At 43.7% G+C, this 23,137-nt stretch overlaps 2 protein-coding genes across 2 annotated transcripts; one reads left to right on the forward strand and one right to left on the reverse strand.

The window, feature by feature from the left end:
- The first annotated feature begins 959 nt into the window (after positions 1-959).
- On the forward strand, positions 960-5,897 carry ttc9 (tetratricopeptide repeat domain 9). The gene is made up of 3 exons (XM_031847423.1): positions 960-1,808; positions 2,210-2,392; positions 4,827-5,897. Exons 1-3 carry the CDS (start codon positions 1,352-1,354, stop codon positions 4,907-4,909), a joined length of 723 nt encoding a protein of 240 aa, XP_031703283.1. The 5' UTR covers positions 960-1,351; the 3' UTR covers positions 4,910-5,897.
- Positions 5,898-8,595: 2,698 nt separating this feature from the next.
- On the reverse strand, positions 8,596-23,137 carry map3k9 (mitogen-activated protein kinase kinase kinase 9). The gene is made up of 11 exons (XM_031847319.1): positions 22,469-23,137; positions 20,822-21,235; positions 16,626-16,806; positions 14,623-14,771; positions 14,105-14,280; positions 13,747-13,987; positions 12,187-12,309; positions 11,864-12,005; positions 11,556-11,668; positions 10,411-11,154; positions 8,596-10,221 (listed from the first exon to the last, which is right to left on the reverse strand). The coding sequence occupies exons 1-11, from the start codon at positions 22,857-22,859 to the stop codon at positions 9,770-9,772; spliced, it is 3,126 nt and encodes a 1,041-aa protein (XP_031703179.1). The 5' UTR covers positions 22,860-23,137; the 3' UTR covers positions 8,596-9,769.

Genomic DNA, 23,137 nt, shown 5'->3' on the forward strand with positions numbered 1-23,137 from the left:
TGCCTATAGATCCCAATTAAAGGCGCGTGATATTGCAACAACAAGCATCAGTTTGAGCATTACGCAATCAGTCAAATGTAACACCTCTCATGGTTCGTGGTCTTTATTTCTGATCAGCAGCATTTCCAGAGAGCTGAAATTCCAGAGACACACCCAGACAGCTGAGTTTACTGCCCTGTGACTGTGACAGGACAGATGGATTTAAGCATGGTGAATACACGAACTACACGCACACACACACACACACACACACACACACACACACACACACACACACAGAGTGTTGTTGATCAAATGGCAGTCGACATGAAAAGCTCTTTTGTCAGGGCAAAAGGGACGGCCGTACTCATCACCTCTCTCCCCTCTTCATAATATAGGCCCATAACGACATTACCCCGAATAAACCCCGGTTTGAATGACATCATAGCCTGTCGTTATAGGGGCTGGAGTCTGTCAAGAGTGTGTTCAAAGCGGCTGCGCAGAATGCGAGCAGTCTGGGTGAGGCGGGCTGCGGGCTGCGGGCTGCTCGAGCGAGAGACGACAGGCTGGATGATCTGATTCATCTGAGTGGAGATGACTGCATTCCTCCGATTGGAGATAAGGGCGAGAGACTGAAAGGGATATTTAAGTGTATAAGGAAGGAGGGGGTTGTTATTCACGGTCCTCTAATGCTCCTCTTACTGTAGATCGTATTTAGTTTGAGGTGGATGAAATATTGTAATTTCAAAAGGAACTTGGCTCAGAGAAATCTGATAAAATGAGCCATTATTCATAATTACATTCTCCGATAAAAAAAGGTTTTATTTGGGCTTTGTTTTGCTATAATGAATACAAAACGATACAAGACACAATATAAGGAACATAAAATATATGAAGTTATATTAAGCAAATCTTATTTCACTGAAAATAATTATAAATTAAAAAATAATAACTGTGATAAAAATGTGATTTTTGTCAATTCAGAACAAATAAGGCTGATTGGAATTTCCAATTATCTACAAAGAAAACAGTGTCAATCTGGTTTAGAATAATACGATATTGGGTCCAGTTGCAAACAAACTGATGATGGAATTATCTCCAAATAAACTGATAATGAAATCAATCCCTCTCCTCTTCCTGCTGGAGGACCCTCATAGGACCACTGGCTTAGATTTATCGACCAATCGGCTCGTCGGAGGGGAGAAAAAAAAATACGAGGACAGGCTGCAACGGAGGAGCGCGCATCGCGCAAGGGTTGAGCACAGAGAAGACGTAGCCGCAGCCGAGAGGATGCAGTGAAGAAGAGCTTCCAGAGTCCTCAGCTAATTTAACGGCCGGACGCCACGGCAGCTTTAAAATAAAATCGACGACAATGAGCGTGATCCAGCCCGGGCACGACGGCAGAGGCGGCCGCACCGACAACGGCGGCGGCTCCCCGAGGCTGCAGCACTGCGCTCAGCCTCCCAACAGCAGCAGCAGCAGCAGCAGCCGGACCAAAGATGCCAGGTACCAGCAGCAGCGGCATCATGGTGGGTCCATGCTCAAACAACCGTCGCTCAACGAGCCAGCCGACGTCGTGAGACGCGCGCTGGACTTCAAGTGCCAAGGCACCCAGTGCTACAAGGATAAGAAGTACCGAGAGGCGATCGGCAAGTATCACCGCGCTCTGCTGGAGATCAAGGGGCTGTGCAGGGTGCTGGGGGATCCGGACACCGGCTCCAAGCCCCCGTCCCCCCTCCTGCCAACCATGAGCAAGTCCACCACGCTGACGGATGAGCAGAAGGGAGACATGGAGAACGCAGAGCTGGAGTGTTACAACAGCTTGGCCGGTAAGACGCACGCACACACGCACGCAGACACGCACACAGACACACACACACACACACTACACGTATCTGCTGTATTTTCAACAGAGAAAGATTCTGGGAATAGTCCTGAGCTCATGAATGATTCATGATGAGTATGAGTCATTCTCAGGCTTACCCCACTATCCGCCTCACTTTCCTTTGATATCCACTTCATATTGATGGTATATTTATTCACCCCTCAGCAAATTCAGTTATTATATTTGTTATACATTCAAGAATTAACCAAAGAACCTATCTTTGCTTGCTGCCTGACAGAACACACAGCAGCACTTCTGTTGTATAATGAAATTCAAACATTGGCTCGTGCATTATCATCAGTAACTTTTTCACTCCTCCTGTCTTTTCTTCTTTCCCCACGCCAGCCTGCCTGCTGCAAATGGAGCTGGTGAACTACGAGCGAGTGAAGGAATACTGTCTGAAGGTGCTTTACAAGGAAGGGAAGAACTTCAAGGCTCTGTACCGATCCGGTGTGGCCTACTACCACCTAGGAGAGTTCCAGAAGGCGCTGCACTACCTGAAGGAGTCACACAAACAGGAACCATCAGGTCAGGCCTGAGTGCCGTCTCAATGGTGGTGTTCTTAATAACAAACGTGCATACCTGGGGATTTGATTTGGTTTGCGGCCACCTTCTCCTTCATTACATTTCAGAGTGGAATACTGTACCTCTTACTCCACTGAATTTATTTACAGCTATAGTTACTGGTCACTTTATATATTAGGATTTTACACAAAAATATAGGATCAACAAAAAAAACATGCATTGTTATAGATTAAACTGCCGAACAGTATATCAAGTTGTTAGAATTACCACAACCTGACGACAACATCAAAATGCTGCTTAAGGGACAACAATCCAGCAATGTCGTAATAAAAATAAAGCTTCAATAGAATGCATAGTATATAGGCATTTTTCACAGTAGACATTTTAATTTGTCGTAGTAGGAAAAGAAGAGATGTCAGTGAGCCAGCATGCCTAATACCAGAACCATGAAACTGAAGCAGATAAATGGAATTCAGCCATTATTTATGAACACTTCACTTTGCCTCAGGGAATTACCCACAATTCATAGCAATATGACCTTAAACACAGGGTTACCAGTGGAAGCATGGAAGCCGGAAATGTAAGCTAAAAAGATAAACAAAGAGGACGGCACATGGGTGGTAAGCCTGGCATATTACATTTACTTAGAAACATCAAGAGTTAAAGATGGAACATAAAAACACATTAAAGCAGAGACTATATTACACAGAGTTATTCATCAACCATTTAATTTTGTCATTGAAGCTGTTTTGACAAAAACAAATAGATTATTTAACAGTTACCGCTCATCTCATAAAGCAGAAGCCTGGAAGACGTTCAAATAAGGTAGTAAAAAATATGAAATAAATACCCACAATTATACATGACATTTTATGATGGTGGTATGGTAACGGAATTTGTCACAGCAAAGTGCAGACCCATTTGTATTTATTCCATTTCAAGCCTCACACTCAAACATTTAACAGGCGACATCAGTTAGGTCCCTGAGGGTTCAGGGTTTAAGGCCAAAAGGGGGGGACATTGGTTTTGTGCCCAAATATGCTGGAGAGCTAATTACGGGACTGGAAACAGGTGTGCAGGTGGGTGTAGAAGTCAGGTGACGACTGACGGTGGAAAACACTTGGCACCACTGCAGGACAGGAGAGGAATAGCAAGCCGGTGACTGGCAGGAAAAATGATGTTCAGAGAATATTAAGAGCTGTTTGCAGCCGTGACAGTGGAACCTCTTATTAAAGGTGCCCTGTGGAGTTTTGTTGTCAACAAACAAAATGCATGTTTGCTTTCAGTCTTACTCACCAAAACACATTGTGTGAATCTTTGAGGTCTGAAAAACGGTGTTGAATGCATTTCTCTCTTCAAAGATCATCTACGGAGCTGATTCATCTGCGCTGTTTACGTTCTTGTCTAGCTTGCAGTCTGCTTCTTCCCTGCCTTTGTTTGTGCATTGCTACGCTTCTTTGCATGTTACTGCCACCTGAACAATAGTGGAATGAAGTGAGACCATTGGCAGGTATGCACATTGCGTCATCTGCGTGCTTGTAACCATATATCACTACAAGCAGCCAAAAACTCCTCAGGGTTACTAATTATGCTCTTCTTCTAGGGAGAGAAGTTAAAGAAGTTATAATATGCTGGGAACCTCCTGGAAACCTGTCGGGGACCTGCAGCGGTCCCAAGGCCTCATTTCAGGAACCTTAGCTATGAGAAACACAACAAAGCAAACTTAGCTTCTTGCTGGTCTCCCTCACAGTGTCCCATTTGATTATTATAAAATAAGTATTGTTGTGATGTGGTCTCTTTTGTAGTTCTCTAGTACATGTATGTGTTTTTTAAATGATCAAAGAAACCCTGATTAAGTCCCATGACGGTCGCTGCATGTTGGTTATTTTAAACACATATTGCCATGTGAAATATTGTTTTTTGAGACCATGTTCTACCCATTCAATGAGCCATTCACAAGATTGAATAAGATCAACAAAAGACTAATCCGTCTGTTCAGAGAATTAGAGTAGGACTAATTAACATCGTTTTTAAATGTGAAGGTGGGATTCATCACCTTAGGGAAAACATCTATGATAAATTATTCTCAAGATTCAACTTTTGTTTTCATCAAATGGTTCATCACTTTGCATTGAGCGCTTTACTGTTGATCAATAACTGCACTTGATTGATAACATAATTGTTTGCCAGCATTGGTTCTGTGAGAGCCTTTTAAAAACACGCAGGATAAATTAGAAGAAAAAGCATGGCCTTGTATCTGGAAACAAAAACATGTTTATTCGTAGTTCCTGAAAAAACATTTCCACAAGTTATTTCCTGCATCCACTTTACTATGTCACACTGAGTTCACTTCAGGGAGGATTTATGTGCATATTGATGCGCCATTTCCTGTCGGAGCGGGAAATAAATCAGCCTTTTCCTGTCTTTGTTTCTCCAGACACCAACGCCATCCGCTACATCCAGTTGACAGAGATGAAGATTCGCCGGAATGCCCAAAGGGAAAAGAAAGAGGCGACATAAGGACTGGCTATCTGATGACTTCTCACCCGTCACTAATTTCGGCCCAATTCTGTGCCACCCAGACCTTACACACCATGAGTCAGAGGTCTTGGTGTGAAAATATATTTGTTTGCTTTTGCCTTGCACAACATCCGGTTTGCCAGTTATGTGATTGAACTTCATTGTTGTGTGCTTGAAGCATTTTTTTTTTTTTTGCGCACCTGATGCCGAGTGTCTGTCTCCAAACCGCCAAATTGATCGAGTATGAATCCATCCCAAGCATTTTTTTAACCATCACAAACTGATGCACTGCCAGTCCAAACATTGCACATACAGGCCAACACTTGTGATAAAGACAGGAGCAACAAGTTCCACAGAGTGAGTCCAGCATGTCTGCAGGCGAGTGTAACTGCCAATTAGCGCGTGCCCTCGCACAAGATGTCTCTTGAATGGCACAGAGTAAATGAGTAACAACCACCTACACACTTTGACTTTGAAAGTACAACAAAAGACACTTTTTTCAATACTCTCGATTATATCTGAAGTAAAGGTGCTTTCATTAAGTAGGTTTCTAGCTGTGGGCAAGAACATCAAGAGCACATGGGTGCTAATTGCAGTATGAACTTAAGAGACATATCACAACATGTAAATAGGCTACTTTCTATAAATCATGAAAAATATAATGGAGAGACAAGCGATTTGTGTTTATTGATGCCAAAACAAAGCACTTCATTCACAGCATTACTGTATCAACAAATACTGTATGTTTATTGTAAAGGTCTGCGTGTAATAAATGTGTTTATTGATTGAAGTACTTTTTGTTGTTGTGATGAAGCAGTGGATTTCCTATGTTCCCGAAAGGCGACATGTGTAAATAAATAAGTGAACCAAAAGTGACTGAAATGATTTTGTACCCTTTCACCTTCGGTAGCTGCCATGGTGAGGCTCGAGTAATAAGTTGAGTCATGGAGTTGATTTTCCAAGAAAATGACACAATGAAGCGTGGTGTCACAATGCAGAAGTAACTGTGTCTACAAATATGTGTCGGAGCAGGTATGAAAATAAGACCATCTTAAAGTATGCAGATGACTGTTATTGTTAGTCGGCTACAGGACAATGAGACCAGCCACGGCCCGGTCATCGACAACTTTGTGAAATGAGGAGTCCTATCTTCAATTAAACATATCTAAAACCAAAGACATGACAGTTGATTTTAGAAGACGAGCCCACACACATGAACACATATCCATTAAGGGTCAGACAGAGAAATGTGTACAATCTTACAAATATCTTGGGACAATATTGACTCAAAACTGAACTTTGAAGCAAACTGTGTAGCCGTGTGCAAAAAGGTGCACCAGCGTTAGTTTTGTTTGAGGAAACTCCTATTTCCACATTGACATTAACACCATGATGACCTTATGTTATCGTGCTTTTATTGAATCGATTTGATCTTTTTCCTTTGGTGTCATGGTTTGGAAACCTATCTTTAAAGAACAGAAACTCTCTGTATCAAATGGTGAGTCACAGCTTAACCCAGAGTCCCTGAACACCAGACAGTTGCAACGGATGACCGGCTCCATTTTAAAGGACTCCCCCCCCACCCTTTGCACAGGGAGTTTCAGCTTCTACTCAGGTGAACAAACAGTGCACAGATGCTACAGAAACGTTTGTGTACTTATTTATTTTATTTGTAGCCTTGTGTACTTTTATCACATTGGTCTTGTTGTCTGTGTTGATTGTAATTTGTGTTGAGATGGCTGCCTCGCCCTCTATTGCAAACCAAGTCTACCTACAGGTACCAATAAAAGTAACCTGAACCTGAACCTGTGTTTCCTGATCCAAACAAAGATGGCCACCAGTCAGTTATGCACATGGGAGAAGTCTGCCTTTAGGGATTTTTTGACATAAATCTCCTTCATTTTAGCCATCAACCCTCCTTGGTTAGGTTTTGGAAAAGATTGTGGTTTGGGTTAAAATAAACCCTTTATGTCAGAAAGTCCATAAGGGAAACTTCTCCAATGTGCGTTAGTTACCTGGACAGATTTAAAAATTCATCCAGATGGTTAGAAGAGTCTTTGAGGATTCTGGAAGTACCACCAGGACAGCAGTAAGTCTTGTTAAACAACCTACATGGTTCTTCAAAACACCGGGTAACGATCTTTCTGCTTGGCCCCGTGACTGAAATCTCACGCTAACGCATAATAAGAACAAACTGTTGCTATTCTCCACTAACGCCTGAGGTTAATATGCGGCTGCTTAGCTGATAAATGCTACACTGTGCTGGGAAAGTAGCGTACAGACACATTTGTAGCTTTTTTTTTCCTTCTGAAAACTGCTGCCTGTGACAAACAACTCAATGAGAGCGGTGAGAGTGAACCAAAACAGTAACGTTTCGGGCCAGTAAATCAAAACAATGAGCTGAAAGATGCTTCAACACGGGAGTCAGGTGATTGGGTCATCGCTGTGAAAGACCTCTTTCATAGGAGACGTCGCTCTCTCTTGTGATTCATTGATGTTATAAAAATATAGATTTTATACACATTAATTCAACGAGGAAACACAGAGCTTTATAAAAGTAAAGGTGACCCAGTTGGATTGTTTACTATGATTTTACTCAAATCAGTGTGTTCCAGTGCAAATACAAGTCAGTCAATAACGGTATTATTCCCAACTTGAACAATGTCCATCAGCAACAGTAAGATCAGCTTATTCGTGGTAACATTTCAGACAGATAACGACACCTTGGCTACACCTCGGACAAGAAAGCTTTGTTTCAACTAGCACTCTTAGTTGAAATACTGTGTTTGTACATCGAGCATGTTCACATTCTGCACAGTCCTCAGAGAAAAAACAAAAAAAAAAAAAGCATTCGCGTTTACACGTAGAATCGGGTCACTCTCGGGGAAAAAGGACGGATCAAATCTCAGAGGATGCCGTCCGCCAGGCTGAGAGGCCACTTAACATTTGAAAATGGAGAGAGAAACAGGCGTGAAGACCAGAGTCATGTTTGTATTTTCTAATAATTGATCATTAATTAGCTCTTGACACATTTGACAGTCGACAGGTGGGATTTCCCACCGGTGACTGCATCAGTAACTTGGCACTTACGGAAATTCCTCCAGTGTTGTGAATTCCCTTCAAACAATCCCAGTCTAGTCCAGACAAACAAGTCAAATGCAAAGACCAGTTTTAATGCATTAGGCTCAGTTAAATAACTTTTTTGATTTGATTGATGTTTTTTGTATTTGGAGCGACAACTAATGATTATTTTAGATATTGACTAATCTGTTGATTATTTTCTCAATTAAAAATTGCCCGTCACAATTCACGTAAGCTCGTGTAGTCATCAAATTGCTTGTTTTCTCAGGATAACAGTCTGAAAAATAGAGAAAACATGAACAAAAACAGCAAATTCTCACATTTGAGACGCTGGAAATCGGGAATGTTTGAAATTTTCGCTTCATAATATTGATTCAGCAACTCATCGCGTCAGCTTTAGTTCTATAGTAGGATTGAAGCTAGTTGCACCCTTGTTAAAGATGTTGAAAACAACAACCTGACTATTTTAAATGCGAGAAACTGACAAATCAATATGAAGCAAGTAAAATGTGGCTCCATCTCGTTTGAAGCCACATTTAACTCTAAGAACATTCATAGACATTAACAAGTGTCAAAAATCAAGGCAAATGCAATGAATTATAAAAAGATAAATTAAATAATAAATACAAAATAATTAATCAATAAATACAATTAAATAAATATAAATAATCAGGAATGAACTTCCACACGCCACCAGGGCCTGCTTCACCTGTGTGCCATTCAACAGTACTTTCATACGTTAACTTACATCCCATCTTCATCAACAACTTATGAGGCAGACAATTTATAGAGTTACAAACACAACGTTCCCTTTTTAGTTTGGGAGAAATGTTTCTCAACTGGTGGCTCGGGACCCAAACAAGCTGCTCCGACAGGGTCACAAACAAAGAACGGACTCAACGGGGAATTTAACTCTCTCATATATTTGGTTGCAACTTCCTGACAGCATTTCGGTCCCAGTTTAAACCCGATGCAGCAGCGACATTCTTCTTTATAGTAAAGTTCACCGTGCAGGGCTCGAGACGGTGTCAGACATTGTACTGACACGGCGGGTTAAAGGAGGTGCTGATATTATACAACAACATCCCCCGTCTCCATCTCCTGGGATATTGCTGTGTACAAGTGATTGGTGATGACAGGTACTCGAAATCCATCAGCCACCGGCACAGGAGAGTGAACTATACATAGGAGTTCAAATAACAAGATGCGTTTACCGACAAGTTACGGAGAATCAGAGACAGAGTTTTTTGACGATGGAAGAAACCTGAAGCTTTACATTCATGACGCTTTCCAAAAGTGCACTTCATTGAATGCACAATCTGGAACTCAAGCTTGAAATTAAAAACAAAACAAAAAAAAAAGTATGCAAAGCTTTGTGAAACTGTCGATGCCGTTCTGCCATAAAGCCAGTAGTTAGCCTATTCCTAAACAAATAATTTTGAACGGTTTCTGTGTAAGTGAGAGCAATCAAGAAAGTTCTGTCACTCCAATGCAAAACCTGGGTATCTTAAAATACTTCTCTTAGAGGCCAAATATGAGAATTATTATCACAAATTGCAATAAGTGTGAGGTAAAATATTCACAGTAAATGACTTTCTGTAATTTAACAGCAATATTGTAGATGTGGACAGGTGAGCCACCCCCATTGAGTCCTGATTAAAGCTAGAACAGATTCATTCCGTCACTGATAATTGACCCAGAACTGTGGGAAACCAAAGGCTAACAGCAGGGACAGTCCCCTCCTTGTGTTGGACCGGTGAAGGGCTGTTCGGGGCAGAGTTAGGACCAGAATCCAGGTCTGTAGCGGTAAGGGGAGTCTTTGGGAAAGCTGATCTCCGGTCTGCAGAGTGGTACGGTTCCATCCCGGCACTGTACCTCATCCAGCCGATCCAACAGGTTTTCCTTCTTTCGAGGGGAGTAGGGCGTCGGGGCCTCCATGGGGGTGGGCAGGACCGCCGGGTCCCTACCAAACTCCACAGTCGGAGGAGTCTCTGTGCTGGAGGTGTGGGCGGGGGACTCGCCGTTACCCAGGTTTTGTCCGTTTCCCCTGGGCCTCGCGTCCGCCCAAAACCTATCGCAGTGCGCCCGTGGTGACGGCCGAGGCCGGGCCACAAAGTCAAGGGTTTTGGGGCGTTCAGGAGCACAGCGACGACGGGGAGTCGGAGGGAACACAAGATTCGGATCGGGGAGCCGGGGGACCTCTGGACAGTCTTCTTTTAAACCTCTGAAGCCTGTTGTTGTGAAGAGGAAGAATAACAATATTTCCAGACTGAATTCTTTTGGGTTCGACCAATATTTTGGTTGGTTATTATCATGCCAATAATACTGTATGATTGAGGATGTCCTATGAGGGAACTGAATGTCACATAAACACTCCTATGACTGCACATGTTAGAATTAAAAAAGACGCCAGACTTTACCTGCGTTCTCTAATGCTGTTTTTTCTGGCAATGGTTCCAGATTATAAGAAGGGCAGCTCTTCTTGATGGCGCCGTCTGATGGTGTTCGACGCAGGCTACGTGCGGAACTGGGGACAGATGGTACATGTGTGGGCGTGAGAGACTGGCGGGGGTTACGCTTGAAGCTCTCGAGGTGGGTGTTGACCAGCGGGTTGATCGGAGTTTGGACGGCCGGATGCTGTCTGAGCGGTGAGGCAGGGCGGCAGACCAACAGCTCCTCGCTGTCAGAGCGCAGCAGTGAGCGGGTGGAGTTGCAGTCGGACACCGATGATAAGGACAGCAGGGTATAAGAGGAGGGCAAGCCTCGCTCGGGCAGCGAGGGCGCCGAAGGTTTCAGCGGGCTTTCCCGCCGGAACAGTCTGCAAGTCGGGGGGCTGGTGCTCCGCCTCTGGCCCCCTGTTCTGTGGAAGAAACCTTCCCATCTTGATTTGATGCTCTCCTCCGGTTGAGCCAGAGTCAGCAGGTTGCAGCCCAGTCCGACGGCTGCCAGCAGAGCTCCACAGCCCAGCAGGACAAGCTCAGACCGCCGGCCCCCACCGGGACTCTTCCTGCATGGTGGTGTTCCTGGAACCTGGCCGCTGGGGCAGTACTCATCTCCATCACCGTCAGCAGCCGCCGTGTGGCCCTCCTTGTGGAAGGGGATGCAGAGGTAGGACTGATCAGGTGCTGCTCCTGGCTCAGTAGTGAAGCAGCAGTCTTCATTTTCTGTAAACAGGATCATTCATATTGTCTTATAATGCATGGAAACTGAAGCAGATACATAGGAAACCAGTATTTGTAGATATATTCACAGAGAGAATGTCGTTGATATTGAACAGTGGACGAGCCACGAAAATGCCTGCAATCCGTATCCAAGTTTGTTTTGCCGAGTGTGCATGATGCTTTTTCGGGATCAGCTTGTTTACAGTCACACAGCCACAAACATGCACATCTGTGAGCTTTGGTCAACCACTAAGAGCCGTGTGTGAGCGAACTATCTATCTCTCGCTTCCTCCTTCCATGTTTTCCCAGCCAGTCAGCCAATGCGTTAACCTTTAGACTGCAGCTGTGTTATCAGGTGGAGTGTGCAAACTGCATGTCAGACAGAGGGAGATGGCCCTGCTTACCCATCTCCACAAGGCTTGGCACTCCAGGCACTGCTGGACTGTGTCTCGGGGATCTGCGAAGGTTTGGGGCGCTGCAGGACCGCTGCCTGCTGCCTTCATGGGGAGGCTTCACACTGTCAGGTTAAAAGGATGGAAAACAGATATTTTTGTAGTTTACAAATAAACACACAGCCTGACGGGATGACATACAGACAGACAGACAGATGGACAACCTGAAAACATGACGCCTCCTGCCACAGCTGTCATCGACGCAGAGGCATAAAAACATTACGGTTATCTGGAGAAGGTGGGACTATTTCTGGACTCACGTGGCATCAGCGCTGTGCTCCCTGTACGGGCCACACCCGCGGGTTCTGCCTTTTTCCCTGGAGCCCTTCCTCTCACCCTCGTCTTCATCCTGATGGAAACCTGTGTTGCGACCCCGGGCTGTGTATCCCTCCCTTGGAGTGACTGGAAAAATAAAACATGAGAACGGATATCAAGGGCAAACATTAAATGTAACGAATAACTGAACGGAGAAAACCGCGCTAATTGAGACATCATTGGAGAATACACAAATTCTGTGCTCCATGGTAATAACTATCAATTAAATCAAATACAATTTTAAACACAAGACAGTGACGGCGCTTACGTTGGATGGCTCTCAGGCGGGACAGCATCGGCGGGCTGCTCGGTGGACTGGAACCGCTGCTGAGCAAACTCCTACGCCGATCGTGTGAGGGAGACGCCTGCACTGTGATTTTGTGCTGAAAATCTAAATAAGGATTAAAAAAACACAACACATTAAATAAGGAATATGATGCTATGAAAATCGAATAATAACAATATCTAAAGATTCTGTATTTAACTTTCTAGCTAAATAACAATAACCAAATTGCATATATTATATTTGTTCAAATTTCGGAAAATATCCTCAACGCAGGGAAGTCATAGCAACAATATACCAAAGCAATGATGGTATAACACAGCTAAACATTAATCACACGCCTAAATACAGTACTGACATAAACATATGTTCATCAACATTTCTGTTGCGCTCTAGTGTTGGCTAACCAGCCTTTTTTAATCTGCCATCTAATTTTCCATTGACCATTCCATCAGTCCCGCCCCTCGAACTCAGACTGGCCAATCATAGCGTAGCATCGGATCCGGATCTGCTCCATAGACTCAAGCAATCGCATAATTTGAAGACAGTCATGGTTAAACGTTATGTTAGAGAGATACTCGTTGACCGGAGAGGTTGGAAGGAGACTGGAGGAATTTCAGACAAATCCTCCTCCTCAACTGTCACACTGTTCTAAAACAAAGGAGCTGTGGAGCTAACATTAGCTGAGTATGTTAGCACATCATTAACTAGCGAAAGCACTTGCATGCTATGCTAGCTACTGAATGTATAGACATGCTGCTTTTTTTATGAGTGAAACAGTGAATAAAGACCTCACTTCACAGCAACAGTTTGTTCTTTAACTTTATTGTCTTCCGTCTTGATTGCCAGGTGATGTGGTGGTTAACTGATCTATAGGCTTTAGCTTCTAGCTTTGTCTTTTTAACATCAGTTTGATATCCTGGACATATCCGTCGTCTGTTTATTGTAGACCCTTCTATCTGCTTCTCTCTGAAATCGTTTTTCAGTTTTGCCAAATATTAGACAATATTTATTCAGGGAGTGAAGTTATTGACTGTATGGGCTCCATGGCAGCTCTGACAGCTTTAAGGAGTAGCAGTAGGGGGGCGGGGCTTAGCTAAAGGTCAATTTCCCATCTACAATGACAAATTGCCTGCATTCACACTATCTACTTTTTTTTGTTTGTGCATTTTACAATTGAGTCACCTAATCAGCCTACAAGCTGGACAGAAAGCTCATCAAATTAAGTGAACTGTTGGGACGAGGCTTGGCAACACCAACAAGCTCAAATATCACAATGTTTGATTGACAGTTTCCTTGATATTGATGACATCACACTATTTGAGGTATGGGTGCTGATACTGATAAAATAAGTTCAACTCAAACTGGAGGTGGGTGTGACCTGTTTATGAGATAAAAAGTATCAATTTGAAGATGATGTCCAAGTAGGTAATGGACTCTATAGCTTACGTCTATACAATTCTAAAAATCTTGATTATTATGATGACCAATATTCCAGACATGTTGTGCATACTGTTGACATACACTGCAGTTTGTCTGCAGTACCTGAAGGTAAGCTGATCCTGTTCCCATCCTTGAGTTTAAGGCGGTTGCGGCGGAACTTGCCCTGCCGGCTCTCCACATGGGGCTTCTCCTGGTAGAGCTGGTGAATGATGATGTTGAGCTCTCGCTCCAGGATGTGGATCTCCCGCTCGGCCAGTTCCTGCTCGCGCCTCCTCAACGCCTCCTCCTGGCATTTCTGCTGCAGCGCGGCTTGGGTCAGCTCCTCCTCCCACGATCGCAGCTCCTGAGGGAACAAAAATCGATGGAACCTGTGAAACAGCTGCAATGAACTCCCAACCTTAAACGTCCCTATGCAAATATATTCCACCATGTATGTCAGTAGAGAATGTCTCATCTTTACCTTCTCCTTGGTCCTAAGCTGATCAAACATCTCCTGGATCTCCAGTTTCCAGTCATCCTGCAGAGAGTGGAAGGACTCTGCTGGCATCTCAAAAAAGCCGGACTCTTCGATGGCCGTCAGCTGGTCCAGAATTAAAGGGAACTGCGGCCGGGAGTGAGGGTCTGAGCTCCAGCATTCTGTGGCACGTGATGAAACAGTCTCAAAAACCTTGAGCCAAATTTGCCTCAGCAAAAAAACATTTTGGACCTTCAAATGGTTCCAGAAAGTGATCAAATATTCTGTTTATACGATGCTACTCGGTTAGAATTCAGAGGCTTTTCTAGCTGCAGTTGTTGAACTAAATTTTCTTTACTACTTTAATAATAAATGTTCAACGGTATCTTTCTGGCACATAAACAGATACTTCTGTTTGCCTGTGGCTCTCCGGTACAAAATGTTTGGACACAGTTCAAATAATTTCCATCTTATTTGGAGGAGGATTCTTGGCTTTGAGCATAAAAGTACTTAGTGTCTCTTACCACCCAGAAGACGTGCAAAGGGCTCAGGACAGGTCAAGGGAATGGGCAAAGCCAGCTTGTTCATTGCCACGCCATAAGCCACTGCAAGACTATCGATACCACGGAAGGGAACTTCTCCCGTCAGCAGCTCCCACAACAGCACGCCAAAACTTTACCGTTAAAAAAAGGGAGAAAAACATGAATATAGGTGCTGAATTAATCTGTAAATACTTAGAAATACTATCTGAATATTGCACAATTGACAATCTGGTTCTGAAAATAAATGTGTGGGTGAATATATGAATGTCAAGCAGGATGTTTGCTGAAATATAGTGAGAGTCTACAGCGAAGCGCGCCGCTTGAAAAGAAATGTCAAAGGAGGATTAGAATGGCACTATTTTTCACTCATGTAAATACCAAGGCGAGACAGAAAAGGTCAAAATATGAAAATCTCAACAGAGTAGCGCAGCGGCAAACAGATCCATGAGACTATTGCCAAAACCACACACTGATGCACTGTGAGAAAAAGACCTGTAACAAATCAAACAGACCAGAAAGAAGTGTGTTAAGATAATAGTTATGGATTTGTTGTTAGTTACCTAGTGAGTCACTGGTCCTGTTATCAATCAATAAACCCAAATGAACATCAAATAATACCTGGAAATACCGCAAGTGGTAGCATTTGAAGAAATGATCCTTTCAGACTGTGTTGTCTAATGCAAACCATCATGTGACGATTAAACCAGTCAAAACAAACCATTGAAATTATTTAGGATCATCATTTGACCAACTTTTATTCTACACTTGCCTTTAAGCTAGGGCTGTCCTGAATAGTCTGAATGTCAACGTACTGAAGGAAGCTTCAAACTCTAAATCATTGTTCAAATGTTGCTGCTTTTTTTTTTTTTACATGTCTATTCACTTTATGAATTCTGGATTTTTGTTCCAGACATTTCCAATAACTCCAGAGCATTGTAAAGTCCCAAACTCAAAATGTATTGAAAAAAAGACAACACCAAAGCATCACTGCACTGTGACAATGAATCACATACTAGGATATTCACGTATGCTGCGTCATCTTTGCTTTTGTGGTCTTACAATAGCAAGAACTGTATCAAAAGTTGCCAAACATCATGAGGTTCATATACAGAGCAAAAGCCAATTAGCTCCAGTGTTCTAAAGCAGGTTTAACCTGCAGTTCGAGCCGAGACATTATTATTTACATTATCTATTAACCTGCTGGTATTCTCAATTGAATCCATGAATCGTTAGCTCCATAGAAAGGTCACAGTTTCTCAGAGTCCAGAGTGATGTCGTTAAATTGATTGTTTAGTACTCCCAGCAGTCCAAACCCCAAAGATTTATACAATGTTAGAGAAAGTCTCACATTTGAGAAGCTAAAGGCATTAAAGGTTTTGGCATTTTTGCTCAAAATATGACTTTGATTATTATTATTATTTTGAAATGAATCAAACTATTTCAATAATTGATCTTTTGGATCAACTAAAAGAGCACCTTTACGTAGCCAACATACAGCTCAACCGTTAAGATATTACATTGCGTCATCTTGAAATTTTCATCCTTTATATTTATTTTCCTCATTCTCATCTTCACTCTTGATTTCTTTATTGCATACTAGCCCGTTTAGCACAGACTCAAGAGTATGCCAACCTGCATTTCACTGCTTTTAATGTACGAGCATGTGACAAATAAAAGTCTTTAAATCTTCAAATAGAAAAGAAAAAGATGAATTGAAATATGCAGTGCTATATCACACTGTATTGTACCAGACTGTTAACATAAATCTACACAAGATGAACTTTCGTGCTGCACGGATAAAGTCAATGTTGAATGCATATTTATAGTTACATGTACTCTTTAGCCTCATCTGTGCTTTGTTACTACAGCAACTGCTGCCAGAGCTGAACTTTTCCTTGTGCAGGGTGAATAAACTGCTTCTTGGTCTGATGTTTCTCAGACCAGTTCTACCACCTGGTGCAGTTTGTTTCTCTTCCTCTGCCCACCTCCAAACGTCGCTACCCTTGGAGAACGTAGATGAGCGGATGACTTCGGGAGCCATCCAGGCGTAGGTGCCGGCGGCGCTCATCTTGGTGGTGCGGTGCCACTCCCGAGCCAGCCCAAAGTCTGTGATCTTCAGAGTCTTGTTGCTGAGGTCTTCCATCTCAACCCTCTCAAGGATCAGGACTGAGGTGGTCGGGGACGGTGGAGCGGGAGGATGATGTGGGGATGTTGTTTGGAGGATGGGGAGGAGGGTTGGGAGGATGTGGTGGTGGAGGATGCAAGTTGGCAGGTGGGTTGACGGTAAAGTAAAAAGGTTTCAGGTCATCATCACAAGGATTGTAACGTTGGGGAAGGTAAAACACAACGCATGGGGGAACGCAAAAACATGGTGGATGAACAAAAACAGGGTGCGGTTGGTGAGAGGCCATGATGAAAGGATTGGAAGGATGAAAGCAGAGTAGAGAAAAAGAGAAATGAAGAGACAGTGAGCCACTACAACAGCAGAAAGAAAAAAAACACTGATCTCACTGAGTAACAGGACATTTCAAACAAACACCAATACTACAGTTAAACTACAGAAATAGCTTGTTGTGACACACCCATCTGCTCTGATAGGCTCTAAAAAACAACCCACTATGCACAAACCAGCGCTCCTCCTAACCACATGCTCCCTCTCTCTCCCCCATTCAGATCCACAATGCCAGGCCATCTGCTGTGGCTGTGCCCAGTGGAGAGGGTGTGTCTGCAGGCTGCGGTGCACATCAAGCGCCCCTTCATCTGCTGCTCATGCGGCTCTGATGCTACAGAGGCACTTTCTAAAGAAACCCAAACCCAGACGTGTGGCTTAAGTAAATCCTGCTCCTGTGCAGCTCAGGAGGCAGAACATGAGACAAACACGGCTGATTCCCCCCTGAGGCAAAACATATGCACTCACTGTAATGCACAGTGCTTTCGATAAGAGCATCTATGAAAGGGCATGTTGTGTGAGAGGGAGGCAGCAGAGATAGTTGAAAGGTACAAACCAAACTAAATTGTTGCGGATTAAGTGATTAAGACTGCTAAATGACAAATTACTGAGTGGCTTACAAATAGAATAAGTGTTTGCTGCTATCACACCTTTTGTTTTTGAAGCATTAATTACAATTCGGTTTGCTGCAAGATTTAGCGTTTTACAAGTTCACATCAGCAAATGTAGTGTTTGTTGGATGCTGCCAAAAGATTTTTTTATGGAAAGAATAATGTCCATGCTCTGGTGTCACATATTGATCACATTAATTAAAGTCAGGGAAAGGTGTACAGAGCACACCCACAGATGCTCTATATACAAAAGCTTTACAAGCTCCGCCAATGGTTTGAATTGGTATTTACACTTCCTGTCTCCTAAGTGGGCGTGGTCATGGCGTGGTCATGGCGTGGTCATGGCGCGTTCACCTCGCCTCCTCATCCCCCACACCTCGTTTGGAAAGTTGTGAACGTCGTGTGGATGGATAAAAGCAGATTGGGTTCTATTTGCATAATGTATTCATATTTTCTTTTGCTAAAATTAGATATTTACACAGCCAACAGCCATATTTAGCATGACCAAAACGTTAGTTGTCAGATCACACGAGATTGTGTTGCTGAGACAGAGAAAGGTCTCGAACAAAGTCAATTTTCCCCAGACATGTCTGTCTGAAAAATCCTGTTTCAGTGTCAGACTGTTCTGAAGATATGTAGCTTGTACTAAATGGGTCAAATTTTTTTTTTTTGGCGACTATGGAGCAAAAGAATCGGACATATACACTTCTACCATTGGAGTTAATTGATAAAACCCATGTGATACAGAAACAAGAAGCTGACTCAGTCTCCTTTCTGAGCGTTCTCTGGTGCACCTCAACCGCCGCTGTTTCACCAGGAGGAGTGGAAACTGAAACACCAAGATGTGGTGTACAACCAGGCTTTTATATTAGGTGTATTCCATAAATAGTGAAATCAATACCGTCTACAGCCATGCTGCACCATGATGCTGTACTTCAGCACCGGGATGCTTTGAGATGAAAGCTTACGATAGCGTGCCAACATGCTTCCAATGACTAAGCTAACATGCTGATGTTTATTATGGTTTTCATCTTAGTTAGCATGCTAACATTTGCTAAGTAGCACTAAATACTAAGTATATCTCAGGCTGATTGGAATGTTTGAAAACTATATGAAAAATAGTTTTGCAGATATTTGTTCATGAAACAAAGTATTGGACCAGTAATTTTGTGGGGGACAAGTGTACCACATTTAATGGTAATTCATCAATTTGTTGACATTTTATTCAAAATCACCAAAGTGGGCCTTTATAGTGGTTACAGTCAGTTACAGCGTATGCCACCATGTTACAAGTTCGATTCCAGTTGTCATACCCCTCCCCCCATTTCCAGGCTTTGTCTCTACACTGTTAAATTTATCTTTCAAAAAAGGGAACCTCATGATGATGCAAGAGGGAAGTCTGGGGATCACCAAACTCATTTGGGGTATCTGTAGAGAATTTAATGACAATCCATCCCATACTTGAGATACTTCAGTCTGGACACAATTGGTGGACCGACTGACCGTCTTTGTCGTCCCTGGAACCACAATGCTAATGTGGCTGGAAATTAAGCTGTAAAGAGAGTTTATGAGCCTTGGAGAAAACAAAAATGCTATAGAGTTGCAGGAAAGAAATGTTTACTTTTGTGTCTTTTTTTTTTTTTAGGGACCGAGCTTCACATCGCCACCAACCACAGGGCTGCGTCACAGGGTGGAGTCAGTGTGGAGTCTCAGTGTGCCACATCCTGAGCGACTTCTGTAATCACTGATTAGAGTTTCTCAACGCAGTGGTTTAGACCACACAAGGTCCCACTTGACAAGAAAATGAGGTCATATGTAGATTTCTTAAACTGTTATGTCCTATTTTGTGTGTGTGTTTTGTGTGTGTATAAATAAATAAATAAATAAATAAATGAATAACATACTGGTTTTTAATCACATAAAAACTGCTTCTTAGAACCTAAATGTGATCTCATAGGTAAGAAAGGAAAGAAAAACTCTGGATTAGACCCTTGCAAGGATTAAAAGTAAAAGGAAAAGAGTGGACTGGCATGATGCACTGCCCTGTGTTGTGAAGAGGGCATGGGTTTTCCCCTGAGAGCCCAGGATGGCAACTGGTTAGCCTGACTTAACACTTTAAAGCAGCCTATTGGAAGTGAAGCGCCTGAGCTGATCATCAGAGAAAGGGCCAATGGCAGGCAAGAAGCTGGTTGTGTGTACAGTCGGAGCCACCAATAGGGAGGAGGCTGGGGCCGAGCGCTGGACAAATCCTCAGTAATAGGCTTGGGATTTAGGGGATCCAGTTGGGTAAAATGCAAGATTACAACCGCTCCACAAACATACATGCAAACTCCTTTTGCTTTTCTGCTCTCTTTTCCAAACAGTGATTATTATCACTGCAAATCACAGCGTGTACCAGAAAGCATGGATGAAACATGAGTATCTATAATTATATTACAGGATACTGTAGGTTTTGCCACAAGACTGATGATACTGCAATTTCTTGATTCCCCATCAAGTTGATGAAAGTTTCACCCCGACACTATGCAAGAAACACACTAAGGACACAAAGGACTAGTGCTGTAAATAACTAGTATTTAAGTTTTTAGTGTAGCCTATCATTTGACAAAAACGTTGAATGGTACAGAAGCTGCTAGAACCCACAGTGGTGTTTCAAAGATGGTTCTGACTAAAAACCCATAATAAAAAATAAAAAAAAAGTAATAATTTGTAATAACTGTTCAGAGAAGTGATTTATCATTTTAAGCAAATTCTAAAGAAAAACAAATGTTAAACATTCTCTAGTTCCAGCTTCTCAAATGTGAGGGAATATCACTCTTGCCTGTTTTATACAATTGTAAACTTTAAATATTTGAGTTTTGGACTGTTGGTCAGACAAAATAAGCAACGTGAAGACGTCACATTGGACTTTAGGAAATTGTATTTAGAATTGTTTTGTTTGTCTTTTTTTAGAAGAAATCCGAAAACTAAATCACCAAACCTTACAAATAATTCCTATTAAAATAATCAAAATTGGAGCTCATTAATGTTCTGTTGGCTCTAAAATCATGCATAATTTTGGGAGAAATTCTCAACAGAAAGCAGAAACAACCATGGGATGGCAAGAGAGAGGGAATCTTACTGTTGCTGGACTTGAGGTCCCGGTGAATAATGGGGACGATGGCCTGGCTGTGGAGGTACAGTATGCCCCGGGCGATCTGCACTGCCCAGTCCACCAGTGTGCACGGAGGGATGCGTTTCCCAGTGAGGGCCCGGTTGAGGGGGCCACCCCGGGCGTACTCCATGACCAGACACAGGTTGGGCTCCAGCAGACACACCCCCAGCAGACCCATGATGTTGGGATGGTTGAGCATGGCGAAGAGTTTGGCCTCCTGACGCACGCTCTCCAGAGTCTGCTCCGGGTCCTCGTCGGGGTCCCGCCGTGCCGCCTTCACCGCCACCTCTGAGCCCTGCCACACTGCGCGGTAGACTTTCCCAAAACCGCCCACGCCAATGATTTCCTCCAGGGTCAGCTCCGAGAAATCAATCTCCAGGACTGAGGAAAGATGCAGGAATAGAAGACAAAGATTTAGAGAGACAAAACAACTACAATCTCATCACTCAACATTGGTCTTTATCAGGCAGGTACTTTTTTTTTTGCACACGCCTTTCCAATGACATTAAAAGGTCAGGGTCGGTCACAGTTTTACTCTTGAGGAAGGCAAATGTTTGCCAACAAGGACCTCAAAACCAGGTCAATCAGCTGAAGGATGCCTTCACTAAACCACCCCGCTGCCCCAAATACAGGATGTGGTGGAACTACCCCTCCTGCTACTACACAAGTGTGAGCATCTGTCCTCAACTCTGGCTGGGACGGTGGGAGAAGGATGGAAGCAAGAAAGAGTTTAAATGAAAAGGTGTGTTTGATGTTGTGAACAGCAGCCTTTATGTCTGTGCCTTTAAACTCCAATATTGTGGATTCCTAACAGTCTACTAAGCAGACTGACCTTGATGAATATTTCAGGTGGGATGGGATGTGAAAATAGGCCAGCTGCTGCAGAGTATGAGGAGATGAAAGCCAACAAAGACAGCTGAGGCGGTGTGGTCCGGTCCGACAAAACAAATGGTGTTCAACCTTAAAATGCAACTTTTATTTGCCTGTTCAAGCTGATATGAGATTTGTAATCATCTGTGGCGTGGTTTTGTTGCTGAAGAGCATCCTTTTGCACACAGCTGGCACCAAAGTGTTCTCACTTTCGATCCCACAGTGCAGTGCATTTTATTTGCTTTTGATTCTGCTTACTGGATCCGTCTGAGGCCTTGGCTGCACATTTAGCTGCAGGAGCGTTTTCTCTCTTGCAGCACAATCTTGGTGCAAACACCACCAGTCACCGTGACATTGCATGCATACCACGCCAGTGTATTTCCTTAGAGAGCCTAATAATAGCTTTATACAATATCTAATGGTAATATTGCACGCACAGGACTTGCATGTTCAGTTAGATGATCCTTCTGCTGAGGATGCAGCCAACATTGTGCGTTGCAATTTGAGGTGGGGTGCATCACAGCTGGCTGTTGGGGTTGACAGGCAGTGTGATGAATAACGGCCCAGAAGCTGTGAGGATGCCTGGGCCAGCCTGTTTCTAGGCCAACCAGAGTGCACTGCGCCTACCATGACACAGCACTCTCAACGTGGGTTTGTGTCTCTGGCCCTCTGACAGACGACAAGGGGGGAGACACACAGCAGCAGTAGCAGCTCTGTGCTAGTTTAGCACAATGGGATACTCACGGTGCAGAGGAGGCAGTGAGTACTGCTGCTCCGAGGTGTCCCGTATTTCCTCCGGTATGCCGTTCCCGTTGCTCACATAATTGGATGGGAAAATGCCAACCCGGTCTGCTATCATACCGGTCCACCAGCCCTCGTCTCCGGACACCAGGGAGTCTTTGGACAGGACCTCCACCAGGTCCCCCGTCCGCAGGCTGAGCTCGTCGTCCGCGGTCGCCTCGTAGTCGAACACGGCCGTCCAGAAGCCCGGCGCTGCGGGTGCCGCATCCGGCGCGGCGCTGATGCCATCATCCGGTCTCGGCCAGCGAAAAACATCTGCCTCTGCTTCTTCCGACGAGGAAACGGACGCCTTGGGACTCAAACTGTTGTCCAAAGCGGGTTTGAAGACATCCATGGACGCGATCCATAGGGGCGACCTGGATCACTGCAGGCGCATCCACCTGACGCGGCTGGCAGCTCTGGGGCGCCCAGCGTCTGCACACACACACACAAAGCTAAGTAGCGGCTAAACCGGCACCCAAACACTGCAGGAAACTAGAAGCACCATTCTGCAGCATCGTCTGTCTTTCAGTCGCCGCTGGCTGCTAACAAACACGCAGCTCCAGCTTGGTGATTTCCAATGCACAATCCTTCACCCAATCATCGCTGCAACCCATCGGACGCAGTCGTCTT

The sequence above is a fragment of the Anarrhichthys ocellatus genome, unplaced genomic scaffold (genome assembly GCF_004355925.1).
Source record: "Anarrhichthys ocellatus isolate YVR2014 unplaced genomic scaffold, GSC_Weel_1.0 scaffold7, whole genome shotgun sequence".
Lineage (NCBI taxonomy): Eukaryota > Metazoa > Chordata > Actinopteri > Perciformes > Anarhichadidae > Anarrhichthys > Anarrhichthys ocellatus.

What these genes read in the sequence shown, in the direction of transcription:
- ttc9 (XM_031847423.1), top strand. Translation starts at nt 1,352, where the DNA reads ATGAGCGTGATCCAGCCCGGGCACGACGGCAGAGGCGGCCGCACCGAC. An exon ending in GTGTTACAACAGCTTGGCCG is followed by an intron (nt 1,809 to 2,209) that starts GTAAGACGCACG and finishes TCCCCACGCCAG; the next exon opens with CCTGCCTGCTGCAAATGGAG. An exon ending in ACACAAACAGGAACCATCAG is followed by an intron (nt 2,393 to 4,826) that starts GTCAGGCCTGAG and finishes TTGTTTCTCCAG; the next exon opens with ACACCAACGCCATCCGCTAC.
- map3k9 (XM_031847319.1), bottom strand. Translation starts at nt 22,859, where the DNA reads ATGGATGTCTTCAAACCCGCTTTGGACAACAGTTTGAGTCCCAAGGCG. An exon ending in GGACCTCAAGTCCAGCAACA is followed by an intron (nt 16,807 to 20,821) that starts GTAAGATTCCCT and finishes CGACCACCTCAG; the next exon opens with TCCTGATCCTTGAGAGGGTT. An exon ending in AAGGGTAGCGACGTTTGGAG is followed by an intron (nt 14,772 to 16,625) that starts GTGGGCAGAGGA and finishes TTAACGGTAAAG; the next exon opens with TTTTGGCGTGCTGTTGTGGG.